The sequence below is a fragment of the Scleropages formosus genome, chromosome 6 (genome assembly GCF_900964775.1).
Source record: "Scleropages formosus chromosome 6, fSclFor1.1, whole genome shotgun sequence".
Taxonomy (NCBI): Eukaryota; Metazoa; Chordata; class Actinopteri; order Osteoglossiformes; family Osteoglossidae; genus Scleropages; species Scleropages formosus.
In genome coordinates, this window is record NC_041811.1 from 10,707,313 (window position 1) to 10,719,419 (window position 12,107).

At 42.4% G+C, this 12,107-nt stretch overlaps 1 protein-coding gene across 2 annotated transcripts in view; it reads right to left on the reverse strand.

The window, feature by feature from the left end:
• Nucleotides 1–12,107, reverse strand: part of astn2 (astrotactin 2) — a 327,163-nt gene that overhangs the window by 96,022 nt on the left and 219,034 nt on the right. For both annotated transcript variants that reach the window (XR_003797747.1, XM_029252720.1), the window contains exons 12-13: nucleotides 8,302–8,468; nucleotides 6,555–6,758 (exon numbers count right to left, since the gene is read on the reverse strand). Coding sequence is in view for 1 of the 2 variants with exons in the window: in XM_029252720.1 (XP_029108553.1) it covers nucleotides 6,555–6,758; nucleotides 8,302–8,468 (371 nt within the window). In the remaining variant the exon portion in view is untranslated. The remainder of the gene's footprint in view (nucleotides 1–6,554; nucleotides 6,759–8,301; nucleotides 8,469–12,107) is intronic.

Here is a 12,107-nt window from a genome sequence, read left to right on the forward strand (position 1 = left end):
TGCAACCATATCAAATCTTCAGAAGTTTGGTAACAACTCTTGGTATTATTTGGGAGGAAAAAAAAAAAAAAAAACCCTAGTTCTTGGTTTTCTGACCATTCAAGCCCCTAAACTGCAATTCAATGGTGTCAGAGGGGGGTCTCTTTGGTTTCACAGCTAATTACAAACACGTTAGTCACACCTCTAACAGGTTCTGGTCCAGAAGGGACACGAGGGCTGGACAGGAGGGGTTTGCTGAAAATCACTTCTAAGGGGACAGTTTCAGATTCCCCCCTGGGATTACAAGGAGGAAGAAAACAGGATTACCTTCATACTGCCTCAGGCCCACGGGGTGAACCTGCTGGCAGGAAGGTGTGGTTAATTGCGGTTAATCCCACCAGCTTCCATATGTCTGGGTCCCTGAAGTTGTGCTAGAGGGCAACCTGCATCTCCCTGGGTCTGAGATGATGGGGTTAAGCTCCGTTCATGTCGTGTGACACGAGATGGGTGAAGTCCATGGTGGTTTAACGCTGGCTCAGGTGTACAGCCCAGGGAGATTCACAGCCTGAGACCTTCAAGAGAGAACTGGTCGGTGCGAGTATGTTTGTGAACATACCTGCTTGCGTGCGCTTGTGCGGAAACCAGAGCACCTGGAGAAAACACATGCAAACATGCCAAGAAAATGCGCAAATATGAGCGTGATTCCAGCGGACAACTGAACCTTCAACCCAGGACCTGTTCGACACCAGTGCTACCTGCTGCACCACCTTGCTAAAAAACAAACGATCCAAAAAAAAAATCCGGAAAGCTGCGAAGCCATGAGGGCAGAACCAAAGGGATCAAGTGTTCATCTGAAGGGTAAATCATGCTATGTGTGGAAAGGGATCATCAAAAGCCTTTCTTCCCCTCAATTTTGCCCATGGCTAGGTTTCGGTTGTTGCCTCCTATTTTCCTCACTTTATCAGTGCGTAAACTTTCCGCTCTGCTACCTGCAGTCCGCCGATCCCCTCAGACACTTTGGAAAGCGCACCTTGACGAATAGCTACTGACATCCTTTATTTTTCTTATTACTGCCCCGCTGCCTAACCGGCACTTTTATGCAAAGCTGTTTAAAATTTTATGTGTGTGTACAGCTGGCTATTATACAGGAACCTGGCAGTTCAAATACCTTACTCTAAGGTACAATGGGGGCTCCCCATGGGGTCTGCAGAGGTGCAGAACAGCACCCTGCTGTTTTTCCTGCTCACGTCGTGGACACGGTGCCCCCATCGCTCCTTTGCCGTTGCTCAAGTTTTTTTTTGCATTGAAGTGTCTCGAGTTATGGATGAGTTCTGTCTCGTCCTCATCAGCCCCCCCCCAACCCCGCCCATGCCCGCCCTCCCAGGGGCTCGCTGTAAAAGGAATGAGGCTTTCAGTGGTGCTGCTGAAACATAATTGTCATCGCTGATGGATGACTGCCATCACCGCTGGCGTGGTGGCCACGCGAGGAGGGGGCTGTAAAAAATCGGTGCCACTCCCATCGAGCTAAGCTCAGCAGCGACTCAGTGAAGGCAGAAGGCAGATCTGTGCTTAAGGACACGGACTTGTTAGCCAAGAGCTGCTGACTGAAGTCTCGGGTGGGACTTTGATGCTGGACCCTGAAGAACAGTGAATACAGCACCCGTTATTGCTTTATTCATTTATTGTCAGAAATCTCTTGTCAAGTGGCGGGTCAAGGAGGTCCAGAGCCTATCACTGAGGCATAGGGCATAAGGTAGGGGAGACTTCGGAGAGGACAGCAATTCATGGCGAGGCCTGTACTGCTTAAGTAAAATATCCAGCAAGATAATATAAACTTTTGTTAAAAGCATCAGTGGACAGTATGATTTATTAACATTAGGGAGTACATTTATAGTGGGCACATGTACTAGCAGGTGGCCTAGTGACTGGGGATGTCACCTTGCACTTGGATGACTCGAGTCTGAATCCCACCCCCTACTATAGCGCCTTTAATTAAGGTACTTACCCTGAAATGATGCAGTAAAAGCTACCCAGCTGTAAAATGGGTAAATCATTGTAAGTCGCTTAGTGTACAAACATAACACTAGAACTTGCTTCCAGTTGGAAGATTAAAATGCTTCCAATAGTCACAGGTAGCACTAGCAAGCCATGGAAGCAGGTGTATGAATACATATGAAAGAGGGTGTACACGTACGAAAAGTTGTGTCCCAGAATCCAGCAAGGAAGTCTGCTATCATGTCTTAAAGTGTGAGCCATCTTGATTTTTTTACAGTAAAAATCAATTTGCATATATGGGCATTGGTGTACATTAGTATACATTAGTATAGATACATATCCATTAGTGTACATCCCACCTCCTGCTTTAGTACCCTTGAGTACCACTTACTTTGAGTTCATACAGCACAAATGATCCAACTGTATAAACGGGTAAATCATTGTAAGTAGCTTCTTGCATAGCGCTGTTCCTCTCTGTAGTGATGGATTGTGTTAAAGAGATGATGAGTGTATGACTCACACTGCATCTTGAGCTCAGTGGAAACGATCACCCCTCCGTCTCCACGATCTGCCCTTTGACAACTTTATCACCAACTTACGGCCGCGGAAGCCGGATTTATATCCGAGTGTCAAGTGTTAATTTGTGCAAAACAACAGGGTTGCTAATTAATTCTTCAATTTGCTGACAGTCTCTGGATTTATTTGCTCTCGACTAACTGCCAGCTGGCATATTTCAAAACCGAGGTCTGCTGCTGAACATGCAGTTTGGTGTAATTCATATGGATTCTGTCTGATCAAGCAATTACATCTACACTGTTATTACCTTCATTCAGTTCCATCCTGGCGTTAATAAAAGAAGGCTGATGACAAGTTTTCCTTTCAAAACTGTTTTATTTTAAAAATCATCATCTTGTTGCTCAACCAAAACCTCTGTTCAAGGTGATTATATTAAACACTGTCTTATTCTGTGACACACTGGAATGGTCAACAGGGATGGGTAAGCACTGGTACTTGGGCCCCGTGAGCTTTATTTTTCTCCCATTTCCTTGCTGGGAGTTTTTTTTTTTTTGTTTTCCTCTCCTCAGCTGTGTGATGGTTTACATTAGTTTGCAATATTTTTTCCTCTGCCTTTTATTACTGTGCTATCCGTATGCTGTCATTCTGCAGTGAGTACCATCTTAAATATGTATTACATTTTCAGATGTTTGTTTATTTCTGTGCTAGACTGTGTTAGTTCTAACTCTGTTTCATCATTTCTGACTGTCACCAGACAGTTATCTTGCAACTTTCTTTTGGTTTGTACAACCTATTCCTGCAAGCTGCCTTGGTCAAAAGTGTCAGCCAGAAGAAACAAACAAACAAACACAAACAAACAAACAGACAGACAGACAGACAGACAGACAAATAAATGCTTTCAAGGTTGGACATTATTAACTTATTGCACAGACAGTTGCATATGGTAAATGCCCTGTGATGGACAGGTGTCCCATTCAAGGTGTAACCTGCCTCATGCCCTATGCTTCTGTGATAGGCTCTGGATCACCCTGATCCTGCATCGGACAAGCAGCTGAAAAATGGATGGATGGATGGATGGATGGATTAATTTACTGCCTAGCTGACACTATTATTCAAAGTCACATTTTCAATTCATTTGCAGGATTTTTTTACTAATGTTACTGATGCAAGAGTTTTTCTCACTGTTTGTACAGCAGGGTTGAATGAGCCAGGACTCAAACTAGCAACCTTAAGTTTACAAGCATGTGATGCAACCATCTATTACATCTGTGGCCTAAACAGACCAGTTTGGGCATTTTTTAATGTCTTTCCCATAAAACTTCAGATTACCCATCTCGGTGCCAAACCCGTGGGCTGTCCGCTGCTCCACTATAATAGATATTAATCTGTTTGTACACAACTGCAACAGCTCCCTTTGCTCCAAGTTCCTTTTTACTAAAGAGTTATGTGCAGGAGATACATTTCAGCCCTACGTCAGTCACCATGGTAAACGTTTTTTGGGCCATCGTTTAATGTTAGGAGTTGTTGGAGGCTGGGCGCACAGGACTAAATGAATCTGCCAAAGTCAGTTGTGCTCTTGATCTGAGCACCGTGGTGAAAAAAAAAAACACAGCCCTGTGAGGATAGCCCCAAGAAAGGATTCCAGGAAAGGCTCTTCTACCACATGTCCAGAGGTGCCCACCTCTAACCTCCACAATTACTTCCTGGTTCAGTTGCTTTTGCTTTTCTAACAAAACCATTAAAAATTTTTCTGTATTGTAGGAAATCATTCTGACCTACCAGGCACTCGTGCCACTTTTCCAGGTGACATCCTTTTTTCTTAAATTAAATAAACAAAATTAAAGCAAAAAAGATGCAATTCAAGTTGAAAGAGAAGCTTTTTAAACTAAATCTAAATTGCAGTCTTTTAATTCAGCTAGAAAAGTACTATGTGTAAATATATATATATATATATATATATATATATATATATATATATATATAGAGCAAATTACTTCTTTTCTTTTTCTGTCTGTCTCTGCTCTGAGCTCTTCTAATGATGGCAGCGAGGGCTTTCAACGCACCGCAAGGCCATCAGGTGCAAAACATATTCCAAAATGAACGGCAACACGTGTTGGAATAAAAAAAGAGAACATTTTGCTTGTAATCACTTTAGAATAGAAATTCTAGGATGTTATTTGTCTGTGCAGAATCCATATAAGTTTTTAGAGCACAGAATCTGTTGCCATTTGTTTAATTTGTGGTGCATAAAAACGTGTATTTCTTGCATTGTATGCTGCTTTGTTCGGCATCATTGTTGATGATTCTAACTTCGTTGCGGGGAGTACTGGTCTCTCACAGGTCCTGGGCTGTGGGTTCGAATCCAGATCAGTCTATGTGGAGTTTTCATGTTCTTTTACATTTCCAATTATTCATTTAGCAGACGCTTTTGTCCAAAGCGACATACAACTAAGTAAAGGGACAACTTATGCATTACATTAAGAGAAAGAGACAGCTGCAGACGTGTGACTCAGGTAAACCCAGTTTGTTACCTACCACTTGCAGCACTGAGGTTCATTGTTCAAGTAGGTGCATAAAAAACATAAATATAAACATATATATATATTTTTTTATTATTATAAGATACACAAGCAAGCAAAAAACTGCCAGAGTAGTGGCTGAATAAAGGCTTTATGTTGATGTGGGTTTCCTTTGGGTGCTCTGCTTTCCTCCCACAGTCCATCCCCATGCTTTTCAGGAGAACTGGTGACTCTAGAATGCAGTGTGTGTGTGCGTGCTACATTACTCTGATGTATAAAGAGGTGTACGCCTTGGTCGAAGGCGTCCGCTAACACTAGTCTAATACTTGTGTGCTGCTTTATAGAGAAGCGTCTACTAAACGAATGAGTGTAAGTACAACTGAAAAAATGCATGTCAGTCTGCAGCTGAAATGCACCAACACTAATAAGAAGCCCAGCACATCAGTGTTATTTAGAGCCGCGGTCTTTAAATCTGTTCCACCTGAATAATGTTTTAATTTGGAGAGAAGGTCAACAAGCGGCCCCCACTTCCTCAGTGCAACAACCGAAGGGAAAAGCTGATCCATCAGGGGCGCCACTGAAGCCGTATCTCTGTCCCACAGCAATGACCGCAGGCAGCGCAGTCCACGGAACAATCCGGCTGAATCGATGGGACCCGGGCCTCTGAACCGCCGCTAATCTACTCCGCTGCTGGTGGACAGGGGCACGCATGGGGCTGAGGGGGCCGTCTTGCACTCGCTATCGCCTGCGCATCCTTCCTGCTTGATGAAGCAGCGTTGAGGCAGACAGGCTCTGATTGCAGAAATGTCAGCCTGCGGGCAACGTCCGTCTTGATTACAGCACAGAGCTGTGTTTCCAGGAAAGCGACAACCGGCCTGAGGCCTGAGACAAAGAGACTCTTTCTACCCCACAAAGACACTGTTGCGTGGCAACTTCACTAAAAGCACAGGGGAAGTGATACATATAGCACTAAAAGGTTTGTTCCACTTCCAGCAGGTGGCATAGTGTCTAGACCAGTTTACTTGCAATCAAAGGACTCAGAATTGAATCCCACCTCTTGCTGTTGTACCCCTTATGAACATTTTTACCCAGAACTGACTGAGCAAAAATTACACAGTCTGATAAATGGATAAATAATTGTCAGTTGCTTTGGAGACAATCCACTCATAAATGAATCAATATTTTATAGATTTTTCTTCCTTTTATAATACCCTTAATATAAGTATATTGACAGGTATATAAATGTTTATTTATGTATTTCTTTGGATTCCAGTCTTTGTCCAGTTCTGTCTGTAACTTCATTGATATTCTGTCACTGTGTTGCGCCTTGTGCAATGTTCTTCAGGATCCATCCATCCATTCATCCATCCATCCATCCATCCATATAAGGCTTTTTTCTGGTTTCCTCACTACAATATCTTACAGCTTATTGGTCTTTCCTGGGCAGGGAAGGCAGTAAAGGCAACTAAGTCTGCAAAGAAGAGGGCCCCTACAATTTCCATCCAGAAAGCTGGAGATACAGGGAGGATCACCATGGAAACTCACCGGAAGGTCATTTGGAAGATCTGGCCCAGGTTCACCTGTTCCGTCTTGTTGTTGTATCCATGAAGCATCTCATTGAAGAGTGTGTCATTGAAGCGTGCCATGCCGCCCCCGCCACTACCCCGCTGGCACTTGGGCCCCTCGCACACGTCGGACTGCAGGATGCAGGAGCGCCCATCTGCCGCCAGGCGGTACTCCTGAACGCACCTGAGCAGGTTTGAGGACAGATGGGTGAGGAATGTGTAAAACCCATAGCCGTGCTCTACTACTGGACAATAAGAACAATTTTTCATTTGATTATTGTGTTTCTATAGTGATTTCATAAGCATCAATATAATTGACCTTTACATGTGGGCAGAAGGTAGTGCAGTGGTTGGAGTTGCCATCTTGCCCACAAATATTGAGTCTCACCTCTTTTTTTTCACTATTTTGACAAAGGTAATTACCCAAAATTGATACAGTATGAATTATCCAGCTGTACAAAATGGTAAATAACTGCAAGCAGCTTAACGGTGTCAATGACATGTAACAGTGTCGGTAAAATAACTTAATAACTGACAACAACGACAACAACAATAATAATAAACTGTTTACCAGTTTCAACAATGTAAACAATGTGAGTCTTTAAAAATAATACTTTACACTTTTGATAGGAAACTCTGACCCAAGTGTGTGTGTGTATGTGTATGTGTGTGTGTGTGTGTGTTATTTTATGTGAGTGTATATGTTTGGGTGTGGAAAGCAGTGTTATTACAAGTTTTCTGGATTTTTATGAAATGATTAATGCACTGATTAATCGTGGGACACTAACAAAGGGGAAAAGTTAAAAGAAACTAAAAAGAAATTAAATCTGTCAGCAGGATCCTGCAGTTCTTACATGAACCGGGAGTGACATTCATAACACTTAATGTGCCGATTCGTGCGTATTAATTAAATTAAAACAGATAAAAAGGGGCCGAGCGATGAGATCAGCGGGCTCTTTTCATCTGCTCCAATGAAAGAGCAACTCTGTTCTTATCTGGTACACGTGAGCCGTTCACACCGCCGCCAACAACAGGAGCTTCCGCCGTGCAGAGAAAATAAGTCAAGTAAATAAGGTGTAAACAGAACATAACAAACCATGTTCGCCGTTCCATGAGGTTAATGATGCAGCGGGACCTTCAATTCACTTACATCCATCCTCCTCCAAGATAGAAATCAGAGAGCGCACAGCTAAATGGAGGAGGCCGCTCGGATGCAAATGTTACTTGGACACCCCAGGTGTTGGGTGGAAAAGCTTGAAATGGTGAAAAATATGAGGGAGTTTTTCAATAAACTTTTTCTCCTAGTTCACAAAATACCCTGGAGGAAACGTTGTGAGTGTTTTACAGATCTATTTATGCAGTGCTTCCAACACCAACTGTTGCTGATGCGGCACAGTTGCGTTACCACCGACACTAGAGCTTTGAGACACTTCTCTTTGACGCTGAGCCTTTAAACGAGACCGAGACTGCAGCAGGAGTCTATGGAGGGCTGGTTGGGCCAACAAGTCAGAGGCACACCCCCTGCACTCACCCTTGCAACATCAATACCCCTTTGGAGGTGGTGTGGGGGTGATATTGCACAGAGAGACCATAGCTGCTGCACCCCTCCATATGGTCCAACAGAACATTACAGCTCATCTTCTGGAGGGGGGCAGGAGAAGATCAGAACTCCCTTGTGAGCAGGGCCATCAGACCGAGGGGACCTGGCCACGCCCGTAAACACTCACCCGCAGAACATGAGCACGTTGCTGGAGGAGGGGTCATCAGGTAGGGGAACCAACTGCTGGAGACACAGCTGCTCGCAGCCACCATTAAAGCCATCTGAGCAGTCGGTGCCCTTTGAGTAGTCATAGCAACCAGAGCCGTCCTTCATGGGCCGCAGGCCTTCGGGACACTGGGGTGGCACAGGAAGAGATAGTAGGAAAGATGGTGAACACCTGCATGCTGTGCAGGAGACCTGCCTTCTACTGACCCAGAGTGGTTTATGCAAGGTGCACTCACTGTTTTCAGATTCAGTACTGCACAGTGGTAAAACCATCTGGGATCTGCCAAATGATGATTCCTCTTGAGGTGACCGCTAATTTGCTGTCAGTAATTGGTGCATCTTTGCTGCATCACCGAGTGAAAAACTGGTAATGGCACCGGTAAGTTGATAAGATGTGACTTGAGGCAAATTTTAATGAGGTACATAAAAATAAACACATACAAGACATAAATCAATTTCAGTTTATTATATATATATACTGTGTGTATATATATATATATATATCATTATTTATTTTTTTCCAGTACACTGTTGAAGGAGTTACTGCACTCAGCAGTTTGTGCTAAGGCTTCGCAGCTGCACAGTTGAGGACTCCAATCCATATCTTGTTTTGCATTTTCTTCCCGAGTAGGGATTTCCTTCCACAATTCAAAGCAATACTCTTCAGGTGACCTAAGGATTATTATGCTGATTACCCTGCATTAACACCCTCCATCTCCCAGAATGAAATACAGATTGCTCTGACCCTAATTGTATGAAAAGTTAATGATTACGGAAGGTTTTCTACACAATACCAAGATGTACCTAATGTGAACCTTACCTAGTGATAATTTAATTTTCTCAAAACGTGTACATAACGCTTACATAAACACAAAAATGAAAAACTACGAAGTTGATACTATACTTGCCCTGACAGTTAATATTACTTGATAAACATATAGTACACTCACTCACAACACTTGTCCTGGCCAGGGTCACAGCAGTCCGGAGCCTATCCCGCAATCACTGGGTCCAAGGCTAGGGCGGAACACTCCGGATGGGACACTGAGCCATCATAGGGTAGCCACACACTCGTCCATTCCCCACTAAGGGCAATTTAGCAACGGCAATTCACCCGAACTGCACTGTGAGAGGACATCCGACATGCGGAGAAAATGCAAACTTTACATGCACTAAGCAGGATTCAAACCTACACCAGAACAGCCCAGGTCCTATGAGGTGGCACAGCTACCTTCTGTCCCAGCATGCCCCCTAAACATATAGAAGTACTGTATGTTCATCAACGGACATAAGCCGCTTGATAACTGGGATTACTGTATTAGATATTTTAGATAGGTGAATGCAGAGCTTGGCAATGTGTCAAAAATGAGATAAAAATTCAGTAAAATAAACTTCCATTATGTCCAATGAAATCGTTAACCTGTGCTAATGAAAAGGATTACAATATTAAATTTCAGTGTTTAATTACATTGCATGACAAATGCCAAGTGAACAAAATAGGAACAGATGCTGTTTATGGTTTTAATTTTGGCAGTGGTACATCTAACAAAACAGATTTTTTATTTTTTTTTTTTTTCCAATGGAACGTATTGTGTCTGTGCATTTTACATGCGCTGGTGTGCGGTTTGTAAACTCTGCAAAAGGAAGAAAAGAAAGTGTCTCCATAAATATCTTTTATGCCTCATTTTCTTGCTGGAGTGACGCCTTGTTTTTCTCTCGCTGTTGTTGTTGCTGTTTGTCGCTTTTTCCCCACCCTCAAGGAGGATGGTTGGGTTCCAGTGGGTGCTTGATGTCCCCTGCCTTGTTGCTCCCCTGACAGCGACTGTAGGGCACACTTGACACTCGCGTCTCAGCATGGAAGCCGAAGTAGCGGGGCCTTCAGTCACAGATGTCACTGTCGCACAGGGCCCGCAGCGCTAGGCTAACTGTCAGCTCGCTTTAATTCCCTCAAATTAATGAGAGGAATATAATTATGTCTCTCTCCGCCTCGACTACAATGCGTATCTGCGTTTGCGAGCATGGTGAAGCAGTCAGCCGACAACGCGATTACATAAGATTGTGAACAAAGGATCAATGCTGAATTTTACTATTATTCATTTAGAGACAGTATTGGTTTTTTTTTTCTTTTTTTTTTTTTTTTAAATTTTCAGCCTTGTGCTTGTACACCAGTAGTAGGATTGGTTTCTGTTGAGTCTTTTAGTTGACATGCCCAAAACTTTAATACCTCTTTTGGAAACATGGCAGTGAGTGATGTTTCTTCAGTTGGGTGAAATAGATGTGCGAGTGAGTTTTGCATTAAGCTTCAGGTGATGAAAGTATTTCAAAGACAGTAACACAAGAATGAGTGATGACATCTGACTGGGGAGACCAAACATGGTGCTAATGAACTGATGACGAGGTTAAAGAAGCCACAATAGCTGCCTTGAAGATGATGAAAAAATATTATGGTTGCACATGTTTGAAACGTTTTTGGAGAGCTGCAAAAAGTGTACAGAGTGGAAATGAAGGTCCCAAACCTCTAGGAATCTTCAGACAAGTACAGTCTCAAAACGATATACGGTATATGACATATGTTTTTTCCACAATTTTTAATGCTAATAACTCAACAGCACATGTCGACTTTTACATTGCCACCATCGGAGTCTTTGTCACCCGCCTCTTAGTTGGGAGGCAGGATGTGTGCCATCAGTCTAGCTGTCAGGTAAGGAATATCAAAGTTTAGGGTCAAGACTCCAGTGATATTTACTGATACTCTCATGGGATTTTCAAATATCACACCATTTCCAATTAAAGTGCCCTTCAAATACAGACCAGGTTTTTCAACTGATTCACAGAGTGAAGTGCAGTAGTTACACCTGAAGCACTGAAATGTGTTAGGGAAGGTTCCTGGATCAAATCCCACTCCTGCTGTAGTACCATTGAGCAACACACTTACCCTGAATTCATAGAGTAAAAATGGCCTGCTTTATAAATGGGTAAATTACTGTAATGTTGACTATCTAAAAACAGCCCTAGGTCATGGCAATACAGAAGCAGAAAAAAGTGCACTGAGAAATTATAAATATATCGACATACCTAAGACAGGAGGAAAAAAATTACACTGTTTCATATTCAAGAATTTGCCTGAATTATCATGCAAAAATTAATAAACCTGTGACTTGTGTGACATTCTCAGAAGAAATGTATCAAAGTGCCTGGAGCAGCTTCTCAAGTAAAGCACATCTAAAATGTTCCATGAAATATCCTATAAAGATATACAGAAGTAAGTAAATGAAACAGGAATATTAGAAAGTGCATTAGATTAATTATATTAACAGTATTACTTATTATTAAATCTCAAAGAAATAAATGGAATTCCATTTAGGTTTTGAATGCACCACCAAGCAGGCTATTTTTCATTTCATTAAGAATATTTAAGCATATTGAATTCCTCCTTCACTTAAATATATTGATATCCAAGGGGATGTTTGAATGGAAACTCAAATAATTTACCTAAAACAATTATATAACCCTAGCAATACAGTCTTGTCATATTATCAAAAACAGCATAAATGGGAACATGTGACCCAGTGAAGCAATAGGCAGAAAGAAAAAGATAGAGGAAAATTCTAAGCTCCAAGCAATGATAGCCAAGCAATAAGCAAAAACAAAGATAAAGCCCTCCCCCAGAGAACCAGCCAATCACCAATTTATTTATCGGTGTTCAAAGGAGATTGTACCTAAATTTGACACTTTTATCATCTCCGCTTGTCTCGAAGCCATTGTAAC